The sequence below is a fragment of the Anomaloglossus baeobatrachus genome, chromosome 5 (assembly GCF_048569485.1).
Source record: "Anomaloglossus baeobatrachus isolate aAnoBae1 chromosome 5, aAnoBae1.hap1, whole genome shotgun sequence".
NCBI lineage: Eukaryota > Metazoa > Chordata > Amphibia > Anura > Aromobatidae > Anomaloglossus > Anomaloglossus baeobatrachus.
In genome coordinates this window covers 174,152,255-174,176,802 of record NC_134357.1, presented here as the reverse complement: position 1 = coordinate 174,176,802, position 24,548 = coordinate 174,152,255, and the positions used below count along the sequence as shown (strand labels likewise).

At 39.1% G+C, this 24,548-nt stretch overlaps 1 protein-coding gene across 2 annotated transcripts in view; it reads left to right on the top strand.

Moving 5' to 3' along the window:
* Window positions 1-24,548, top strand: part of NRG3 (neuregulin 3) — a 1,464,760-nt gene that overhangs the window by 493,952 nt on the left and 946,260 nt on the right. For both annotated transcript variants that reach the window (XM_075349019.1, XM_075349018.1), the window contains exon 2: window positions 4,192-4,321. In XM_075349019.1, the coding sequence (XP_075205134.1) occupies window positions 4,192-4,321 (130 nt within the window). The remainder of the gene's footprint in view (window positions 1-4,191; window positions 4,322-24,548) is intronic.

Here is a 24,548-nt window from a genome sequence, read left to right as displayed (position 1 = left end):
ATATCTGCCCAGATCTGGAAGATTTATGCCCCCTGCCCCTTTTGGTAATTGAAGCTTGATTAAGCTGATCCTAGTACACCCCTTGTGCCCCCAAATGAATTTTCCAAAGGATGAATTTAGTAGCTTAATATCTGATTTGCGTGGAAGCAACGGGAGAGTCTGAAATAAGAACATTATTTTGGGGAATGCTACCATTTTAATTAAGTGACATCGACCCGAAAAGGATATTTTCAGATGTTTCCAAGATTGGAGTAGATGTATTAATGAATTTATAAGAGGCTTATAATTAATTTGATATAGTAACAAGGGGTTTGCTGGGAGCTGAATCCCCAAATATTTAATGGACCTGGTACACCACTGGAAGGGAAATAAGTTGTTATCAATTTTACCAGATTTGTACATTGCCAATGCCTCAGTTTTTTTGTAATTTACCCTGAAGCCTGAGGCCTTTCCAAAATTATTCAATGTGTTCATTATCTCTGGAATCGCTTGAGAGGGATTGGCAATAAACAATAAAATATCATCGGCAAAAGCCAAAAGTTTAATTGTTGTCCCACCGACTCTCATGCCCTGAAATATTGCTAAATTATGTAGGGTCCTCAACATTGGGTCCAGAGCCAAATTAAACAATAAAGGTGACAAGGGACACCCCTGCCTCGTTCCCCTCTGTACCTCAAATGGCTCAGAGAATGTATTATTTATAGATAGTCTGGATTTGGGGTCTGTGTATATCATCTTGACTGCTTCGCAAAACCAGGATCCCACCTGGCGACATGCCAAAAGATTATGTAAATAGGCCCAAGAGACCCTGTCAAAGGCCTTGTCCGCATCAAGGCTAACTACTATATGTTTGGTACATCTATGCTTCCTGCTATAAGAGATAACCCCAATAGCCGTCCTGATGTTATAGGTGATGGATTTCCCGTGCACGAATCCCGTTTGGAAGGGCAGAATAAGATCTGGAATCACTTGTTGTAATCTACCAGCTAGTATTTTAGTAAAGATTTTAAAATCAGAGTTGAGTAATGAGATGGGTCTGTATCCCTCCACCTGTAGTGGGTCTTTTCCTGGCTTAGGTAATACTATAATGTTTGCCTCATTGAACCTGTCGGGAATTATTCTATCTGTGACTATCTTATTATACACTGCACATAGATGAGGACCGATAGAGGCTCCCAAGATCTTATAATATTCGTTACTAAATCCGTCGGGCCCTGGGCTTTTGGCTAGTTTAAGAGTGCCAATAGTTTTTACTATTTCTGAAATATTTATAGGGGCGTTTAGTACTGCTCTTTGTTCCTCTGTCAAGATGGGCGCTACGGTACCATGGATAAAATCAGCTTCCCCGTCAACCTCCCTCGGTTCCGCCTCATACAGCGAGCCAAAGAATGCCCTGAACTCCTCCACTATTTCCTCATCTTTTGTTACCATGGTACCATCTTTCTTTTTAATTTTGTGGATTCTAGTGGTGGTTCTAAAGGGTTTGGTTAAAGAAGCTAGTAATTTCCCAGGTTTGTTGCCCCATTTAAAGTATTTATGTTTCTGGTAGTCCAGGTTACTAAGTGCCATCTCATGGGCCAAGGTGTCCGCCGCCTCCTTGGCCTCTAAGAAATGTTGTTTTGTCGCATCCGTGTTGTTATTTTTAAAATCTTTATATGCCTGCGTGAGAAGTTTTTGTGCTGATATAGTTTGTTCCAGGAGCTTTTTTCTCTTATGGCTGACATATGATATTATCTGACCTCTTACTACTGCCTTGGAGGCAGCCCAATACAAACCAGCGTCCCCACTATGCTCGTGATTATCCTTTTCATAAAAGCTCCAGTAGTTTTGTAAAGAAGCTTTGAAATCCTCAGATTGATATAAATATGAAGGAAACCTCCACGTCTGACTACTTTTAATCAGAGACGATGTGTGCCTACTATTGGTGTAAAAATAAATAAATAAATTTCTAAATAAAAAATTGGCATAAAGTCCCCCCTTATTATGATACCCAGCACAGAAAAAAACATACGGCTACAGACTGCAGCCCCAGTCATGCATTTATCATGGCTGTTAATCAAAATAAGAGGGTTTGCATGCAGCATTTTTATAATTATTTAAATAAATCATTTTTTAAAACAGTGTGCAGTCCCCCCATTTTGATACACAGCCATGATAAAGCTAACAGCTCGGGGCTGGTATTCTCAGGCCGAGGAGGCGAATGGCTATTGGGCCCCCCAGTCTAAAAATAGCAACCTGGATTGTTGCATCCATTAAATATGCAGTCCCATAACTTTACCTGACTCATCCTGATTGCCCTGGTTCACTGGAAATCAGGGTAAAAAGAAATTAATGACAGTTCATAACTTCCACTATGCCCTAGATTAGTAATGGGGAAGGTCTGCGCACAAAAACACTTTTTTCATCATTTCAGTGTGGTTTTCTGCCAGGAGGTAAAAAATTTAGTGCTGATATCTAGTGCTGACATTTTACTCAGGATATTGAGTTTAATGGGGTTACCTAAGGTCAGGTTACCTGCGGTCACAGGTGGAGGACCATGAGAACTTCCAGTTATGAGTGCAAATAAACTGAGTGAAGTTACAGCTCATCTCTGTGCCTGAGTCTCTGCCTGAAGCCCAGAGTGGCCCAGAGTAATCCCCTTGCAGTCTCTGAATGGCTCTCACTGGGTGTAAAAATAATGTATTCAGATGTAGTGTGTACAAAAAGAAAACTCTGCTTTCCCTCCCCCAGAAGTGCTCTTTTTCTGCCTTGGTGTATGTGGGCAGAGAGCCTAACTGCCAAATCAGTGACTTCCAATGGGGTTCAGGTTCTGAACTCAAGTTGAGGTCAAGTCCGGGTCCCGAACTGAACTTTAGGGAACGGTTCCACTTGCCATTTGCACGGATGAATGAAATCCGCTAAAACATCAAATTGCAGTCACACAAGTACAAAACTAGGGTCAGTGTTCATCTACAATTGATTTCTCATGCTATAGCAGTATGCAGAATAAATCGCAGCATGCTGCGTTTGGCAGCGAGTCTCAGCCCATGCACTCCCATATAAGTCTATGAGAGTGTATGAAACATCACACTGAACTTGCATATCATCCAACAGCAGTGCGATGTACGCAGAGACAGGCTGGGAAGGAGGTGGGGAGAAAGTACTCCCTCCCTCTTCTCCGCAGCCATGAAATGTTTGCAAGATCGGATCACAGTCGCATGAGCTTCGGCTGACACTTGCAGCAGAGGGTCATTAGCATATCGCTTCCCATGCTCTCTTCCGATATGCAAGTGGAACTGAGGCCTTATCTAAAGTTTGGCTGAAATCAGTAAGTGCTCTGTATGACGTCGTTATGCAATAGTTCACATAAGTCCTTAAAAAGACCATAAGGAAACATTTGGGCTTTAAAATAATGCAGAAAATTTCATGAATAATTATCACTAAATAGGATTTATCATCTCACCTGAGATACCTGTTTACTAAACACAACACCCTCCAAAAATATAATTTGCTACAAATGTTTTTTTTTACATTGTCCAGTCAAAGTTGACTGTCAGACTGTCTAGGGACAGCCTGATTTGGGAAGAAACATGATAAATATTGCACTTCCTTGAAGATGAATAGAGGAATGGAGCAATGCAGAGTTCTAAAAAAACATTCTATGAAATCTGCACTTGACGGCTTCAAATGTAAAAACAAATTTTACCATACAGCAGTGTAGTACTTGTTCTCCATGGAACAGCGAGCCTCAGGGCTGTCGTCCTGCACAGGAAGGCGTCTTACAATAAACGCTCTTGTTCTAAAATACTATGTTTCTTTTACAATAAGTCTTTTGCTTCGTTTTGTCCATTGGGGGCATTAACAATTGGTGGTAAAATAATTGTCTTAAGGGTAATGAACAAAATATATATATTTGTTTGTGTTTTGTACACAGTACATTGTGGTACAATATGGAACACAGTGATTCCAGCAGGATTTCTCTATTTCTCTTAACATTACTTTTGTTTCTTGTTTTTATGACCTTGTAAGTTGTGTACTGTATTAGCAGAAGAATGCATCTGGTCATGGTTGGATATAAAAATGTGTCCTTGTATTTCAAGTCAAGACTTTTGTGGACATGAATGTGAAATAGTTTATAGTTTTACATAGAAATTACAGCTGAATGTATCAAGAAATATTTTTTTCTTCACATTGTATTTTCTTTTCTTGCAGATACCACCACCTACATCACAGAAAGGTCTGAGCACTTTAAACCCTGCAAAGATAAAGATCTTGCCTACTGCTTAAATGACGGGGAATGCTTCGTAATTGAAACACTGACGGCGTCGCATAAACATTGTCGGTAAGTCACTGCTGGGCCATTTCCCAATTGTGTTTTTCTGGGAAAATTTCTTAGAAATAATACAGATAATTACCTAAGCTGGTTAAGATATCGTTTCACCATCATTTTTTGCTATTTTTAATTCTGTTTCTTTACGCTGCATTCTGGGGTTGCATTTTTGCTAATTAACAAATAATTATCATAAGTTTAATTTTAGTTTAATTAAATCATTAAATTCAAGTATGCACTTGGTTTGCTTTTAAAATGTTGTAGCCATTTATTCTTTATTTGAAAAGCTGTATAATTATCTTTCTATTTGTCTTTCTTTTCCCTATGTGCCACTCTATTAAAAGCATAGTCTTTCTCATACCTTTCTGAATTTAAAGACTTCCTTAGGCCGGTTTTAGATGTCCATGTTTAATCAGGTACAAGTCACATGCATGGTTATGGTCATACGTGTGTCATACATGTGTCATACATGTGTCATATGTGTGTCACAAGTATGTCACACATGTGACATCTGTGTTTGCATATGTGTAACACGTACCGGAGAAAACACGGGTCTTTTACATAAAAATATTTTCTATATTTACCTGTATCCAGCAATGCTGTCTTCGGCTCTGCTGCCTCCCGCTCCTGACTGCCACTCATTACATTCATTGATTATTCACCGCAGTGAGGAGTTGGAAGCAGTAGCATCGCGGGGACAGCGCCAGTGACAGTGCCGCCAAGGACAACATCATGGGGACAGGTAAGTATAAAGTATTCACAAAGCAGTGTGTATACAGTGATGTCCAGGAGGTCATTGGAGTTCCCAGTGAACTCTGATGACATCCTGATGACACCCCTGCGATATCTGCGCTACACCGAGTTTCACCACGGTGACTTCACGGTTCATCAGAGTTCATTGTGAACTCTGATGAGTCCTCGATGCTGTCCCCACAATGCTTCGGCTTCCAGGTCCTCACCACTCACACACACACACATGGAGCACACACATAGCACACATGCATTTATACACTGAACACAGGCACACACACACACCTGGATAAGCACCTGTCGCCAGCAATGTGGTCACCGACACTGAAGTCCCCAGCACTTCTCCGGCTTCCAGGTACTCAGTAGAGTGAATATTCAGTGAGTATATTGAGCGGAGGTCAGAAGTGGGAGGCAGCAGAGCCGAAGAAAGCAGCGCTGGATGCAGGTAAATATAGAAAATGTTTTTATTGAAAAGACCCGTACTTTCTCCGGTGCTTTCTCCGGTACGTGTCCCACTGATGTCACATGGATCACATCAGTGTGTGATCCGTGTGACACCCGTGCTGCTGGAGAAAAAACTGACATGTCTGCATGTGTGCAGGAGTCATGAGGGGTCACATGGTCCGTGTGAAAACACAGCCGTGTGAGTAACAGAATAGAATAACATGGGTATGTGTGGCATCTGTGTTAAAACTGGGTGTCACACGTACCTGAAACATGGATGTCTGAAACTAGCCATAAGGGGTGTGCCTAAGGGCTCATTCACATATGCAAACAAATGGTCTGAGTGTCATCAGTGCTTGGTCTATATGTCCATTTTTACCATTACTGCTATATTGGTGATTTTCTCATATGAATAAATAAAAAAATACAAATCTTCTCTTATCCAATGCAATGTTAACCAACCATGGACAACACACGGATTGTACATTGATGTTAGTAGTGTAACGGCCACGATTTTTATGGACCCATAGACCGATATTGGAACTGTACATCCATGCCACTGGTAAGAAGCAGACACGTCTTCGTGATTTTTGCATAGACATATGGTTCACAAAATAACTTGAAAAAGTGAACAGCAGCATAGATTATTATGGATGTGCGAATTACCCATGAAATCCATGGATATAATCCATGTAGGGAAAGCAAAGACATCTGAATGAGGCCTAACAGATGTAGTAGATGTCATCTTGACAGATGGAAAACTATGCTGTTTAGAAATCATGCAATGTCAAATACGCTATTTACTTAGCATGGCCACACAAATGAGCGATTTTTGATGTGAAAGGCATAGAGACACTGGGATATGATTGTAGTACAAAGTACATTTTTGTTTGATCACTGCTACATCTGTATATCTTTTAAAATAAATTAAGTAATTTTAGTAAGATAAATCACAGGGGAAAAGTGCTGATACGTTTGAGGATAGCTGGGAGCAGACATCTATGTCTCATAACTCCCCTGTGCACATGCACACTCAGTTCGACTGAGCATGTGTGTTTTCTATGGAGAAAGGAGTAAGCCACTTCATCTTATCTCCTTAATAGATTATCTCTGGGTAGAACAACATGATTGATGTTTCAATTTTAACTGCCTGACTTTTTTCCCCGCCACATAATCTGTCAAAGGTGAGATGTGAGAATCCATAAATAGAAGATGTTCAGCTGATCCTAATTAAATATATATATGTTGGGGGACATTTAATGATTCAATAAAGATTAATAATCAATCATTCCACGTTTTACACCATAAATATTCTGATTACTGTGTTGTGCAGGTTGTTATGATTACAAGGACACAAAACATGTCTATGTTGTTGCTGATTTGTGATGTTAATTATTTTTAAAAAAATTGCATTCAAAATGTAATTTTTGTAATATTTTTATTATTTTTTAGTTATTTTATAGGTGAAAAAAACCTTTTCTTTTGTTCTCCTTTTATAATACAGGCATGTAAAAATACGCCGTCATCTATAATATATCTGTATGAACCAGTATAATCTGCCTGTGGAGTCCGATGCTGCACAGCAGCTTCGAACTATATAAAACTCTCCCTCTAACATCAGCAGAGACTGGGGTTCTAGGGTTTATTTTTTCCTACCCTATTGAAGAGTGTTGGTTCTAGTCCCTGGGGGAAAAATGGAAAAAAACCTTAAAAATTGAATTTTTGTAATTGTTTTTCACTACTTGTAGCAGTTTTATAGGAACAAAAAATATAACTTTTTATTCACTTCTGGAATACAGCTCCATAGAAATGCACTGCTGTGTACAGATGTACCTCTATGTATAAATGTATCACTATGTACTTGTACAATCTGCTTCTGAGTTCACTGCCTGCAATACAGTCCATGATTATCAAATTATTATTTATTATTATAGCGCCATTAATTCCATGGCGCTTTACAAGTGAAAAAGTGTATACATAAAAACTACTACAACAATCATTAACAGTACAAAACAGACTAATACAGGAGGAGAGAGGACCCTGCCCATGAGGGCTCACAGTCTACAGGGAATGTGTGAGGGTACAATGTGTGAGGGTACAATAGGTGAGGACAGAGCTGGTTGTGCAGTGGTGTACTGGACTGAGGGTTGTAGGCTTGTCAGAAGAGGTGGGTCTTCAGGTTCCTCTTGAAGCTTTTTACGGTAGGAGACAGTCTGATATGCTGTGGTGGAACGTTCCAGAGTATGGGGGAGGCACGGGAGAAATCTTGTAAAGAGGAGCTAAGAGAGGAGTAGAGAAGGAGATCTTGTGACGATCTAAGGTTGCGTGAAGGTAGGTACCGGGAGACTAGGTCACGGATGTAAGGAGGAGACAGGTTGTAGATGGCTTTGTAGGTCATGGTTAATGTTTTGAACTGGAGTCTTTGGGCAATGGGAAGCTAGTGAAGGGATTGGCAGAGTGGTGAAGCTGGGGAATATTAAGGGGAGAGGTGGATTAAGCAGGCTGCAAAGTTCAGGATAGATTGGAGGGGTGTTAGAGTGTTGGAAGAAAGGCTAGAGAGCAGGAGGTTGCAGTAGTCGAGGCGGGAGATGATGAGGGCATGTACTAATGTTTTTGCTGATTCTTGGTTAAGGAAGGCATGGATCCGGGAGATATTTTTGAGTTTTAGTCGGCATGAGGTGAGGAGGGCTTGGATGTGCGGCTTGAAGGATAGAGCAAGGTCGAGAGTTACTCCAAGGCAACGAGCTTGTGAGACTGGGGAGAGTGAGCAGCAATCAACTTTGATGGATTGGCTTGATGGAGAAGTTGAATGAGGAGAAAAGACAATGAATTCTTTTTTGTCCATGTTAAGGTTTAGGAATCGCGCAGAGAAGAAGGATGAAATAGCAGAGAAACTGTGGGATTTTGGTTAGTATTATCCTACAGTCTTTAGTGTAGCTGGTAGCATATTGTTAGAGCTGCTGTCTGCAATCATGTCGTCATGAGTTTAAGTCCTGGGGAGACGTGAGTTGTTTGCTTAAATTATGTTTATACAGAGATTTGGAGCTCCAGGGAGGAGTAGCTGTAAAGCCAGCGAGGAGAGGTTGTGTTTGGATTTTTTGCACTGAATACCTAGTACTATTCCAGTACTCATCTTGAATAGAAATGAGCAGACCCATGGAAGCTCGGGTTCTGCTGGTCCAGCTGACCTTTTTAAAGTTTTGTTTTGGACCTGGACTTGACCTAAACTTCATTTGAAGTCACTGACTGGCAGTTCAGGTGTTAACCTACATGCAGCTATCCATAAACAGAACACTTCCAGGGGAGGGTGCATGTTTTTATTTCCATTTTATTTTTTGGTGCACACTACATCTAATAATGCTGTTATTACCCCCCAGTGTGCACCGTTCAAACACTGCAAGCGTCTCACACTGGGAAGAGCACCATGCATTCCTGAGCACAGCGATGCTCGTGCGAGTGTTTTGCATTTCTAACACACACAAACTTTTTCTTGGAAAAGTCTGAGATTGTAGTCTGAGACTAAACTCAAACTTCAGGTTTGCTCATCTGTAATCACGAGCAACAAACCTAATGCAAGTCAATGGGGAATCCAAGCATTTTTCTTGAAGAGTTGCCAGTTCCCCATTGGTTTGTTATTAGTGATGAATACTGGAAAAGTACTAAGAATTCAGTACTAACAATCTGAACCTGAATATTTAGTATTTGCTCATCACTAGAAGTCAGGACAGATTCCTGATGTGTTAGGACAGTTCCACTGAATCCATGATGGTTAGTAGCTATGGCAACAGAGATGTCAGACTTTTCCAACTGATCTAGTGAGAAAACTTGAGTAGACCAAAATTTGTATGTGGTAACAAAGTCAAAACCATATCATTTTTTAAATATGTTGTGATAAAAGCCTGACTTACAAAAATATTCTAATTCATTTTCTGATATTTCTCTGTTAAAATAAATCTATCATCAGTAGATTCTGAAGTTCTATTAAACTGTGGTCTAATATTAAATCTATTTTGAAGCATTTGACACAGTTTTTATTTATCTCCATTCTATTGGTTTCACAGAAATTCAGAACTGTTTGTTTCCACACTAGCCTTGGTTTACACAACTTGACACATTCACTGCACGTGGGATACATGGTGGAAGAGGTCAACAGTAGCCTCTTTTTCATCACAGGGATGGAGGAAAATGAAGTTAAACCTCTTAACACAGGATCACAGATTTGGCAATAAGTGATGGATACAACTCCACTCTTACTACCTCTTCCCGCTTCATATAATGTTCAGGGTATGCCCACAACACTCTTCCATAAATTGCATTTTTCTTTTAACAACATAAACACATAATGTGAGTTAAGTCACAAGAAATTGAAAGCTTTGTATAGCTTTTGTTGTACAGTATATTAGCTATGGCATAAATCAATATGCAATGTCTTCCTCTAGTTCATGCTTTTCACTGTGGGCTTCATTGGCAGGGGCTTAAATTGTCCTCCAGGCTAAAGATCAAGCTACTTTTGGCTATACAACTTCTGCTGTAAAAGACAATCTTGCATTCGATAAAGAAATTGCTTTGACTGATATGAATGTATAGTTGAAAGGTAACAAGTGAAAAAATATATGTAATTCCTTAGTATTCACTTCTTCCCTTGTGGTCAGTTTCTCATCATTTCCTTGCAGTCCTGAAACATTCAAAGCTTATCATAATTCCAAGCCGCAGGCACTCAAGGCTTTTTATCCAGTCAGTGTGTATTTGTCTATGTTGGAAAGGTCGGTCCTTTGTGATATATTCTTAGTTGTTTCTGATGTCTTTTACGACCTGAGAGCTTTCTTATCAATATGATCTAAATTTTAACAAAGGAAATGAGATAGTCATTCGAAAATATTACTGTTATGGTATACTTAAAAAACATGCAGCTTATAAAAATACTGAATATATAAAATGACATATTCAATGTTATAGAAATTATGTTTATGCACAAAACATTTGGCCAGAAATTTGGTCATGGCCAATGAGTTATATGATCATCAAGATAATTATCGCTAGTAGTTGTTGTATTGGCATTCTCAAAGTAATAACACTCCTCAACATTGGAATTTCAACGACAAGAAAGAGAAATGATGAAATTATGGAGGTCCTAGGATCAAAAACATGTTACTGATATGCAAATTATGGGAAAAAAGAAACAAAATTTTAAAACGTCTAAATTTTTTCAGTATAGCGTATGAGCATCACCAGCATAAACCTCTGCACTTACACATTGTGACTAGAGATGAGCAATGTTCGAGGCTCGAGGTTTGCCAATTTCATGTTCGAGTAATTTTGGGGGGTGTTCGAGTCCTTCGACTAACTCGAGTTTTTTGCTAAAAGCTCGACAGTTCGAGTTACATTCGACAACGGTTCGAGCACCAAAAACGTGGCTTTTCACAGTAAAGCTATGTGCACACATTGCTGTCTGCATGCATCCTGCATCCCCAGCACAATCCCTCTCTCTTTCCTACTCACCGATCACGGGCGCCTCGCTGCACACTGTCAAATCTGCGTCATCTTTTAATCTTTTGAAAATGGCTGCCGCTTCATTATTCAATCAGTTATTCCATGCTTTCCCCACACACCGGCGCCCATGATTGGTTGCAGTCAGACACACCCCCACGATGAGTGACAGTTGTCTCACTGCAAGCAATCACAGCCACTGGCGGGCAGGTCTATATCGTGCAGTAAAATAAATAAATAAATAATAATAAAAAAATGCGGTTCCCCTCATATTTGATACCAGCCAGGATAAAGCCACACAGCTGGAGGCTGGTATTGTCACGATGGAGAGCACCGCATTATCGGGAGCCCACCACCCTAACAATATCACCCAGCAGCCGCCTGGAATTGCTGCATCCATTAGATGCAACAGTCCCGGGACTCCACCCAGCTCATCCCGAATTGCCCTGGTGCGGTGGCAATCGAGGTAATAACATGGTTAATCATGACAGGCGTCTTCACCTTCTATGATTAAACTGTAAGTGAAAGTAAAGAAACACAGCGAAAAATCCTTTATTTGGAATAAAAGACAAAAAAACATCCTCTGCTACAGTCTCTCTCTCTCTCTCGCTTTGCCTTCAGGCAAACCAATCAGATGATATTGGATCCGGATTGGACGGCGCGGGACCCTTGACCCAGGATTACTGCGGAGGGGGGGTTCTTTATTTCAATAAAGATGGAGTCCCTAATTGTGTTGTGTTTTATTTCTAATAAAATTATTTTCTGTGTGTTGTGTTTTTTTTTATCTGTACTAAAAATTCATGGTGGCCATGTCTAATATTGGCGTGACACCATGAATTTTGGGCTTAGGGCCAGTTGATAATATACAGCTAGCCCTAACCCCATTATTACCCAGCAAGCCACCCAGCTGCAGAACTAGAAGGCTCAACATCCTCCATCCAGGACTGTATGCAGGAGTTTTTTGCCCCCCCAAAAAATGACGTGGGCTTCACCATATTTTTGTATGCTAGCCAGGTACAGCAGGCAGATACGGCTGCCCCCAACCCCTAGCTGCCTATTTGTACCCAGCTGGAACTAAAAAAATAGGTAAGCCCTAGGCTTGAATTTGATACCATTACCTACAGCATCTTTGTACTTATATTTAAATTAACACATTTACGATGTCATTGGTCGGTAATTGCAAATGGAGTTATCAGCAGTGGACTTTGATGATTTGCCAAAGTGCATTCATTGTTCAAGAACTTTACTCAGACAAACATTAATTACCTCATAGATAGCAGTAAAGGTGAGTAAAGCTGGGTTCACACATAGCGACAGTGACAACGACGTCGCTGTTATGTCACCATTTTATGTGACGCAACAGCGACCTTGTAAGTTACTGTTATGATCGCTGCTTAGCTGTCAAACACAGCAGAAGCAGCAGCGATCATAACGACATGCATCGCTGTGCTACATGTACAGAGAGCAGGGAGCCGCACACACTGTTTAGTGCTGGCTCCCCTGCACTCCTAGCTACAGTACACATCAGGTTAATTACCCGAGGTGTACTGCAGCTACATGTGCAGAGAGCAGGGAGCCGCGCACACCGCTTAGCGCTGGCTCCCTGCACTCCTAGCTACAGTACACATCGGGTTAATTACACAATGTGTACTGCAGCTACATGTGCAGAGAGCAGGGAGCTGGCACTGGCAGCAAGAGCGACGGATGCTGGTAACGAAGGTAAATATCGGGTAACCAGGGAAAGGTCTTCCCTTGGTTACCCGATGTTTACCCTGGTTACAGCTTACCGCAGCTGCCAGACGCCAGCTCCTGCTCCCTGCTCGCTTCATTTCGTCGCTCTCTCGCTGTCACACACAGCGATGTGTGCGTCACAGCGGGAGAGCGATGACCAAAAAATGAAGCTGGACATTCAGCAATGACCGGCGACCTCACAGCAGGGGCCAGGTCGTTCCTGGATGTCACACACAGGGACAGCGACGGGACGTCACTGCAACGTCACAGAAAATGGTGACATAGCAGCGACGTCGTTGTCATCGTCGCTGTGTGTGACACCACCCTAAGGGGTACTTTGCACGCAGAGATAAATCTGTGGCAGATCTGTGGTTGCAGTGAAATTGTGGACAATCAGTGCCAGGTTTGTGGCTGTGTACAAATGGAATAATATGTCCACAATTTCACTGCAACCACAGATCTGCTAAAGATTTATCTGTGTGTGCAAAGTAGCCCTAAGTTCATGTATTTTTGCAAATGATGCTTATTCACGATGTTGAATAAATTGAGATGTTTTGCAAATTTTGTTTCCATGTTTCCTTAATCTAACATCATTATCAAGTCTATCTATTCTGTGATTTATATAATTCTTCGACTTTCCCTTCTTGGTGCTGCAATTTCAATGTTCAGGAGTGTGTATAGAATAAAACAATATAAAGACATAAGGCCAGAGAAAAAAGCCTCACACATTAGATGATAGCATGTACCCATATGGGAGATACTAAATCATTATTATGTCACAGTATACAAAAATGCAGACATTTAGGTAAACTGTTAAGAAAGTCAACATAAGGGCAAATTAATTAAGAAATAAACTGTGCAAAATGGTTGTTAGAAAAGTACTGTTAAAGTAGGAATAGTTATTCATGCCTTGCCTGCGGGTATCAGGGGAGGTATTGTGGTATGGACATTATTCTATAATGGAAGATATGAGAGAAAAACAGATCTTTTATTCAGCATGAATTAATCGATCAGATAAACTTTGGCACTAATAACCAATTTACTTACTGTCACAGAGTAATGTAGGGCAAAATTCCTGTAAGCTACACAATCAGCAGGGCAAAAAGGATTGACCCATTAATATCACGTAAAATGGGCTCAGTGTCTATATCATGGTGTCATATAATAAGTTAGGAAACATCAAATATAGGGTCAAAATTATAAGTATGCCTATTATACCCTACCTATTAATCGTTTTAACCATAGATGTTGGCACGGTAAATAAATAATATGGCACGGTGCCCCAATCTAATGTCGGCTCCCTGTTAGAAAGCCTAATTTTTCACCTAACTCTCAATATTTGCAACCACAACAACAGAAAAAAAAGTTTTTAAAGATTCTTAAGTTTTAGTAGCTTATACAGTATTTGTCATTCTACATGTAAGTCTTCAAGTCCCATGGCTCTGTAAAATATAAGACATTGATCCCACAATAAAAAAAATACTCTTATCTGTAAATCATAGAGTGTTCTATTCCAACACATTTCTCTTCAACATGGAGGTAAATCAAGGGACTTAAGAAAAGGGACAGTAAGGGAGCACTGTCATTGAGCACTGTGTGTCCTTATCAACTGCAAGAACACCTGTGGTTTTCCTTAACATGAGCGCTACACTTATTATGCATGTCTGAGGAGGATAGGGGAAGTGATGCCTTTTTCTACATTTAAGGTAGACAAACAAGATGCTTTGTCAATGTTTCCAACTTGCCACGCAACATTTACCATTCATGTCCAATAGGATGGCAAGGGAGTGGTCCAAAGCAATACAATGACAAAAATTTGTAAGTTATCGGCATTAACAATGAATCAGTAAATGCATTGTGTAATAATCTCAGCTTGTCAAAGGTCACAGTGTGGCTCCAAGACAAGAGGCATATAGTTGGTTGCATGTTTCACAGCTGGAGATAAAATCAAGAGTTTCTTAAGACCATGCCCGATATTACCCGATGCCCACTCATATTTGTGAAGAACAGCATAATATTTAACTATATCCTGATGATAACTACTGCCAAGTAAAATAGATGTCAATCTAGATAACCATTTTATTCATTGAAATCTGCACTCTTACAATAGACCATTTAAATAAAAATCCATGTAAAACAGTTTCCTAATAAAATACCGCATTCATTCCACACAATGAGGGTTATACTTTTCTCCTACATTATTAAAGTACAGGTTTCCCCTACAAAATATAAGATGGAGCTTTGTCCCATCAAAGTGATTGTATAATCTGCCCATTCAAGTATGTATAAATTGGAAAATATCTATTGTCAAAACAGATGTGGTGATATCTCAGTGCTATATTATCCGTCATAAGGCGAACTTGGCTACATCTGTATGTAAATACTTTGTCTTATGCTGGCTGTGGTTGTCACTATTTGTGAGCGTTAGGAGAAAAAGAAGGCATTTCGAAAGTGAACAAAAGTTTAGCGGGGGTGCCATGAAGGTTTATTTTTTAAGGTTCCAACCTTTTTGGCTATGGTAATAGGCAGGGTTTAATATGGAGAGTTATTGATTTAACCCTTTTTCTACCTTTTTATTTGAGGTCATAATTATGCCACTGAGTCTATTTTAAGTGATTGTAATAGGTCAATTATTTTTGCCTAAATTTATTTTAATGAAGCACAATTGAATAAAGTGTTGTGCTTTAGTGTGTAAAATTGTTTGTTTTGTACCTACTGGCCACTAGTGCTGTACTTATACGGCATGGTACCGAGGTTATACAACTTTGTACTTTCTTCATGAGTTAACATAATGGTCAAGTAAAAAGTCTTTGATTGTAAGAAAAATTCAAGAGACTAAAACAGTTTCCAGAGTTTAATACATGCACCTCCACCAGAGAAAATGGAGTACCATTCAGGTATAGTGATGCTAACCTTCTATGCTCCAATTCTACAGTCACACCTGCAATGATTATTAAAACAATCAATATTTCTTTCTATATTTTTCTAAAATTTCTTGCACCATTTCATTCTTTTATTAATTTTGAAATGGGCAGAAACTATGGAAATAGCTCATCCGCTATATTTTCTTTGTATTAACATTCACAGGTTATTTGGGCAGCTGGAGTCCATTCCGTTTGTTACATTCTTTGGCGTCCAATGCATTAGTAAAGGCACAGCATGATACAAACAAAAAGAACAGAAAGTTGGTTTATTTGGAAATTCACAAAAGAGCTCATAAAAACGACTATATTAAAATGAACTACAATGAAAAGAAATGCACCTCATGATACTTTCATGAACCAAAAAATCTAAAAAGGGCCATTCTCTAGAGATTTAGACTTACTTAGCCATTATTATTCAAGAGCTATGACAATTGTTATAAAAAGCATTATGATTTCACTCAGTAGTTTACCAGGGAGAATAGAATATACAAGGGTTTTCCTGCCCTTTAATATTGTAATAGTGATGCCCTATCCTTAAAATAGGTCACCAAGTAACCATCGGCAAGGGTCCAACGCAAGAAATTAAGATGTTAAAAGTTATAGCACCCCTTAAATTTGGACGTACACTGGATAAGATACTAAGGAAGATGATAGTGTACAATTATTTATATTTATTTCCTATCAAATAAAAAGAAATAAAAAGAGACACTGGTGCTAAATGAGGCAATGGGAAAAGGGTAAAGTTTAAGCGAGCAGATAAAAGACAAACAATAATAAAAAAAATGTCTATTGAGGTACCAAAATGTTTACAATGACATAAAACTAAATAAAAACAAGTAAAAAAATGAAAAAAATATAATGAAAAAAAAGGGTGCTAATATGCCAAAATGGATTAGATAGAGCTGCAGGTAGTAGGCAGGATCCCCACTGTTCCTGTCAACAAGGAAAATAGTCAATGCTAAGTACTACCGCGCCACCATAAGCACTACCGCGCTACGGTAGCACAGTAATACATACCATTGAATATTTATTACCTTAATTTTAATAGCCACACAAAAAATCTAATTGTGTGCTTCATTTTCTCTACTATTTCAACATGCCATGATATTTAGAAGACTATTAAGGTATAGACTTTCAAAATTGATGAGTGGTGAATATAGGCAAATTATTTTTCTAGGGATTCTCAAAATTCATAGTGCTACAGTATATCAGGGAACTGCACATTTTTATTAGGTTCAGTAACTTCAAATTATTAATATAGCTGTTATTAATGGCTAATAGATATTAAAAGCATTAAATTGGGGATCTAGAAACACCATGTTAAGGTTATGAAAACTTTTTTTACATTTATTTTATTTAAAGAGGTTGTCAGTTCCAAGAAGCAACATCTGCCATTAATCTGTGTGATGGACGACTTCCGAATCGTGACAATGTGTGATGCTCCTTGCAAGGTGGTAAGCACATGCCCGGGCACTTCCTACATGTATGCGATTTGCTTACTTGCAGTCATGTGCTGAGGCGATCTTGTGCTGCTCTCATTTCTCTTCTATTGAGAGAAGCATATATGAAGTCATGTGTCTACCGACTTGCACAGGGCTTACAGAGTAATTGTGACAGTATGTTCATCACACAATGTCATAATTTGACAGTCTTCAACCCCGTAAAGTGACTGCAGACTTTAATTCCTAGACCAGAGGACCCTTTACATGTATGATTTTTGTTTAAAAATATTTCTTCAATAGTGATTTATCGGACTGTATAGCAAATTTGACTTTTAGCTAATTCTGATGCCAATGTTTGCACCTTAATCTGTCGAAAAGCTGAACTTTTATTTGGCCAAATTGCAACATAGCACATTATTCAAGAGTAGTGAAATAAAGTTATAAATCTGCCATCAGACAAGCTCTTTAATGGATTTGACTGTGAACTCTACAGTCAGAGAGACTGAAAAAGCCAAACTATGCAAATATTTTACTAAAAATACAGTGCAAAAAAACCCTTTATCCAAAAATGTTGAATTTTCAGTAAAACAAAGTCCCCCAATGGTGTCTTTATCAATTGGGTTAAAATATCTCCATAGCAATATTAAACACGAGGTGAAAAGCTGTTAACTGCACTGTCATGAAAGTAATTAATGGTAGAAATCCTGGATGGTGGTTTAGTATGTCAACGCGTTTCAGAGAAAGTAATCTCCTTAATCAGGACAAAATCACATTACATATCTAAAGTCATGAAAGGTATATATACATGTTAAACATTTGAAAAAAAGACGAGTCAGTAACAGATCAGCAGTCTCCTGACTGATTTCAGGGCATAGCAGAATTAAATAATGACACTTATAATGGTATACACATAATTGAAACATAGACAAAAAAATGAATTATGTTCTAATTAAAACAAAATAAAAATATTAAAAAAATAATGAAATACGATTGGAGTTTATCTTCTGTCTCATTGACTGTGTCTAATATACTGAAGGAAGATTGGTATTAACTACCAAAGAAGAGGCAGAATACCTGGAAAGGCATTTATGTAATTGGTTGGACATGTAATACTAAGAATACTTAGGCAATATGATGATTTTTGGGCAGGCTATTATTTAAAAGGATATAATATTTGCCTCTCTCCAAAGATTATTTGTATATTTAGTCTTATGTAAGGATTTTACTTGTGCAGGAATTCAATTTCTTTAACACAACCAATTGGCCACTTATTTGCTCTAGCACAATAACTTACAGTCCATCGCTCACTGTGTGAGCTACGTATGTGCATTCTACTGTGTAGATGAACAGAAAACTGACCGACAAAAAGTTTATCTATTCAAATCTAGTGCTGGGCGGACCTGGACTGTAGAAGTCTTGATCCATGAGGTTTCAAAAGTACTTGAGTGCTAGACCCAGGCCTGGAGTTCTCAGGGAACTCTGAGTAATGGATCTGGTAAGTCGGAAAATGACAAAAATAAATGAAAAAATAAAGAATGTAAGAATAAAGAAAATGCATTATACTTACCGAGCCTCCAGCGTTGCTGTAACTGCTTCCGGGGTCGCTCATTCTACTTTTGGAACCGATCATTATTGTTCATCCATATGCACTGCTTTCTCAGCCCACCAGTAGTTCTGGTGTCTGTGATTGGTTGCAGTCAGATGCGACACCACCCTGAGTGACAGTGTGCCTGACTGCTTGCAATCTGAGACCCTTTCTGTGTGTCCCTATCATTGTGTAAATCTAAATATTTTATTTTTTTTTTTAAATTGATGTAGGGTACACCCATACTGTGATACCAGCACAGATAAAGCATAAAGCTACAGGCTGCAGCTCCTAGCCATGCTCATTATCTTGGCTGTGTATCAAAATACCCAGCCATGATAAGCTCATCAGCTGGGGCTGGAATTCTCAGGCTGGAGAGACCCATGCTTTTTTTTCCCCCTGCCTAAAAATGGAACTTTACCCAGGTTTTCTTGAGTGCCCTGGTGTGGTAGCAATTAGGGTAAAAAATGGTTAATAACAGCTCACAGCTGCCACTAAAGCCTAGATCAGTAATGGGGAGGATCTATGAGACCCCACTTTTACTAATCTGGTAGTGAAAAGAAATAAGCATAAACACCAAAAAAAAATTTTTGAAATGAAATACAAAATAAACACTCTCTCCAATTTATTAACCCCCAAAACACCCAGGTCCAAAGTAATCCACATGAGGTCTCATGACGATTCCAGAGAATGTCTGAGCTGACATCACACAGGCTATTTGCAGTCTCAGCTGGAGATTAAGATGGTCCTCCACCTATGATCGCAGGTAGCCTGATCTCAGGTGACCTCAGTAAACTCAGTGACCTCACCTCATTTTGACACCTTATTTGGGGATTTTCTGATTTATGTATTTATTTCTATGGCAAATCTACTTTGTTGTTTATATGATGAGATTCTGAGTATATTTTTAAAGGTTTTGAAAAATGCCTGGGGGGAAAAAAGTGCATGTCTCTTCTTAGAAGCAGATATTGATGAAATCTGCTCCAAATTATGTGCTCTCAAACCAAGAGACTGGAAAAAAAACATACAAGAAAAAAACCTCTCCAAAAGCTTTTCAAAACTGCTTCAGGAAAGGCTTAAGGAAAATAAAAATTCTCAGAAAACTCTACCAAAGAGAAGCATTTCTTTGAGCTTGAAAATCTTATATTTTTTGAAAGGTTCTAAAAAACTTTTCGAACATTGTAAACCAGGTATGTGCTTGGAGTCTCAGCTGATGGACACCTTACCATTGAGTGGCCTATTATTAGCCTAATGGCTTGTAAGAACCGCTGTTGTCAATGTTAATAATTTGAGTCAACATTTTTAAGAAAAAGCTTATGCATTGTCTGCATTCTATTGTCCACATTGAGGTAACAAGGGGGCGCTGGCTGCGGCTCTAGGAATCTCTTTATACTTTCCTTCAGCACTGCTTATTATGGCCGCTCTGCTGCTGTCTTTACTCTTTTCTGTCTGCATTGATGACCTTCCCCATAGCAATGTCTATGATCAAACAGTAATCGCAGAAACACGAAACACAGAGCAGCTCATTTTGTATTCTGTGAAGCATCTCTTGACTGAGAACTTTAAAGTTGCAGTGATGAGTAATATAAAACCATGAATGGTAAGTTAAGTTGTGCTCTTTCAGCTGGCCCTGCAAGTTTATCAGAGGCGATGGTTCATTGCATCCAGTCTCACGTTCCTATCAGCACAAGCGTTTAACAGAATTGTCTGAATTACTGTGCAATAGACTGATACAATGTCATTAAGCAGCAGATTCAACAGCAAAACTGAATTGCATTTTATTTGGCTTTATGAAAAAATGCTTTACAATATGTCCCTGTTGGCAGACCAGTAATGTTATTTAGCTTGTTTATTTAGTCTTATGTTGACAGCTGGTGACTAAAGCTCCATATTAATGCATTAACCCCTCCAGCCACTAGGGGAGGACACAGCATGAAAAACACGTGTTCGGTAATGGGCATCAAAGACTGGAAGAACCTTTATGCAATTTAACTTTATTTTCTTACATATTCCCTGGTGACGGCAACAGGTGTCCATTGTTCAATTCAATCTGTAAATGAGAACTGTACTGTTGAGCCTGGAATACAAATTAAACAGCAGCACACCTATCTAGTTAGCGTACAAAACTCATCTTTTCCACTTATGAGACCACATCACAATTATTCTTAATGTTAAATGTTTTATCTTAATGTTTGCAATTAGAATTTTAGTTTCAAATCGCTTTCATCGTTAACATTATTGAATCAGTTTTGACTTCAGACATTATAGAACCAATAAAGTTTATAACTAAGGAGGCTGTGACATCCAAAATGCATAGAATGCTATATACAGCAGGCTCTGGCTGTATCTCATTTTTAATCTAATAAAGAAGACTGTAAACATGTAATGCTGGATTACCCTCCTTTTAAAGCCGGAGTCACACTTGTGAGTGACTCGGCGAGTCTCGCATCGACATTACCCGCCGCACTGTCTGGACAGGAGCATCTCAGCTGCATAGAAATACATGCAGCTGACCCGCTCCTGTCAGGAGAGAATCCAGCCACGCCGAGTGAAGCGATCCCATAATCGTGCGAATCATACGTTTGTGTGAGCGCACCCTAAAACCAATAAATGGCTACTTAAAATTGGTATAGAAAAAGTTGTCCAAGATGAGAAGACACATCTCTCTTTGAGTTGTTCCGGGTTTTACAGATTAGCTTTATTTATTTTCATTTAGAAAAGCTAACCAGCAGACACAACCTATGGGGCTGCTTTGTGGGAACAAAAAAATGCAGATTTTTTTCTCAGAATATTTTTAATTATACAGCATTTCTTAAACTATTCTCCTTATAACAGTTCTTTTGAATTAGGGATGAGCAAATAAATTTAAAATTTTACAAAATTCTGCATTCTCCGAAAATGCAAATATTTTTGTATTTCATTTACCTGCGAATTCAGCCAAATGGCAGCAGCTGTTTTCTATGAACCATATAGAGCCATGAAAATGTAAAAAAATAAAATTTTCAATAACCAGAAGGAAGACAGTGAGCTGACGGAGTGGAAGTGCTAGGCAGCTGAGCAGTAAGGTGAGTATAAGCATTTTTTTTCTTTTTTTTTTTTATATATCTTATCTTTATTATCTTCTGAGGTCTAGAGAAACTCCAAACTATAATAAGGGACATTAAATTCTAGGGAAATTTTTGGGTGAAAATCTGTACAAAGAGACAAATTTGCATTTTGCCTGATCCACTCATCTCTACTTTGGATGTATCCTTTAGTTCTGCTTAAAGTTGAATTTAGATGATGTCTCAATGATCTACAATATGATTGACATTTCCAACTTACTGTATTTTGCAATTGATGGATATGGGCATATCATAGTATCATAGTATCATAGTTTTTAAGGTTGAAGGGAGACTCTAAGTCCATCTAGTTCAACCCATAGCCTAACATGTTGATCCAGAGGAAGGCAAAAAAAAAAAAAGAACCCCAATGTGACAAACAAGTTCCAATGGGGAAAAAATTTCCTTCCTGACTCCACATCCGGCAATCAGACTAGTTCCCTGGATCAACACCATGTCATAAAATCTAATATACATAACTGGTAATATTAAATTTTTCAAGGAATGCGTCCAGGCTCAGCTTAAATGTTAGTAGTGAATCACTCATTACAACATCATGCGGCAGAGAGTTCCATAGTCTCACTGCTCGTACAGTAAAGAATCCTCGTCTGTGATTATGATTAAACCTTCTTTCCTAAAGACGTAGCGGATGCCCCCGTGTTCCAGTCGCAGGCCTAGGTGTAAAAAGATCTTTGGAAAGGTCTCTGTACTGTCCCTTTCATATACAGTTAGGTCCAGAAATATTTGGACAGTGACACAAGTTTTGTTATTTTAGCTGTTTACAAAAACATATTCAGAAATACAATTATATATATAATATGGGCTGAAAGTGCACACTCCCAGCTGCAATATGAGAGTTTTCACATCCAAATCGAAGAAAGGGTTTAGGAATCATAGCTCTGTAATGCATAGCCTCCTCTTTTTCAAGGGACCAAAAGTAATTGGACAAGGGACTCTAAGGGCTGCAATTAACTCTGAAGGCGTCTCCCTCGTTAACCTGTAATCCATGAAGTAGTTAAAAGGTCTGGTGTTGATTACAAGTGTGTGGTTTTGCATTTGGAAGCTGTTGCTGTGACCAGACAACATGCGGTCTAAGGAACTCTCAATTGAGGTGATGCAGAACATCCTGAGGCTGAAAAAAAGAAAAAATCCATCAGAGAGATAGCAGACATGCTTGGAGTAGCAAAATCAACAGTCGGGTACATTCTGAGAAAAAAAGTTATTGACTGGTGAGCTTGGGAACTCAAAAAGGCCTGGGCGTCCACGGATGACAACAGTGGTGGATGATCGCCGCATACTTTCTTTGGTGAAGAAGAACCCGTTCACAACATCAACTGAAGTCCAGAACACTCTCAGTGAAGTAGGTGTATCTGTCTCTAAGTCAACAGTAAAGAGAAGACTCCATGAAAGTACATACAAAGGGTTCACATCTAGATGCAAACCATTCATCAATTCCAAAAATAGACAGGCCAGAGTTAAATTTGCTAAAAAACACCTCATGAAGCCAGCTCAGTTCTGGAAAAGTATTCTATGGACAGATGAGACAAAGATCAACCTGTACCAGAATGATGGGAAGAAAAAAGTTTGGAGAAGAAAGGGAACGGCACATGATCCAAGGCACACCACATCCTCTGTAAAACATGGTGGAGGCAACGTGATGGCATGGGCATGCATGGCTTTCAATGGCACTGGGTCACTTGTGTTTATTGATGACATAACAGCAGACAAGAGTAGCCGGATGAATTCTGAAGTGTACCGGGATATACTTTCAGCCCAGATTCAGCCAAATGCCGCAAAGTTGATCGGACGGCGCTTCATAGTACAGATGGACAATGACCCCAAGCATACAGCCAAAGCTACCCAGGAGTTCATGAGTGCAAAAAAGTGGAACATTCTGCAATGGCCAAGTCAATCACCAGATCTTAACCCAATTGAGCATGCATTTCACTTGCTCAAATCCAGACTTAAGACGGAAAGACCCACAAACAAGCAAGACCTGAAGGCTGCGGCTGTAAAGGCCTGGCAAAGCATTAAGAAGGAGAAAACCCAGCGTTTGGTGATGTCCATGGGTTCCAGACTTAAGGCAGTGATTGCCTCCAAAGGATTCGCAACAAAATATTGAAAATAAAAATATTTTGTTTGGGTTTGGTTTATTTGTCCAATTACTTTTGACCTCCTAAAATGTGGAGTGTTTGTAAAGAAATGTGTACAATTCCTACAATTTCTATCAGATATTTTTGTTCAAACCTTCAAATTAAACGTTACAATCTGCACTTGAATTCTGTTGTAGAGGTTTCATTTCAAATCCAATGTGGTGGCATGCAGAGCCCAACTCGCGAAAATTGTGTCACTGTCCAAATATTTCTGGACCTAACTGTATTTATACATTGTGATTAGATCCCCCCCTAAGCCTTCATTTTTCCAGACTAAATAACCCCAAGTTTTATAACCTGTCTTGGTATTGCAGCCCACCCATTCCTCTAATAATCTTGGTTGCTCTTCTCTGCACCCTCTCCAGTTCAGCTATGTCCTTCTTATATATCGGTTACCAGAATTGTATACAGTATTCTAAGTGCGGTCGCACTAGTGACTTGTACAGAGGTAGAACTATATTTTTTTCATGAACACTTATACCTCTTTTAATACATCCCATTATTTTATTAGCCCTGGCAGCAGTTGCCTGACACTGTCCACTAAAGTGAAGTTTACCATCCACCCATACACCCAAGTCTTTTTCTGTGTCTGTTTTACCCAGTGTTCTACAATTAAGTACAT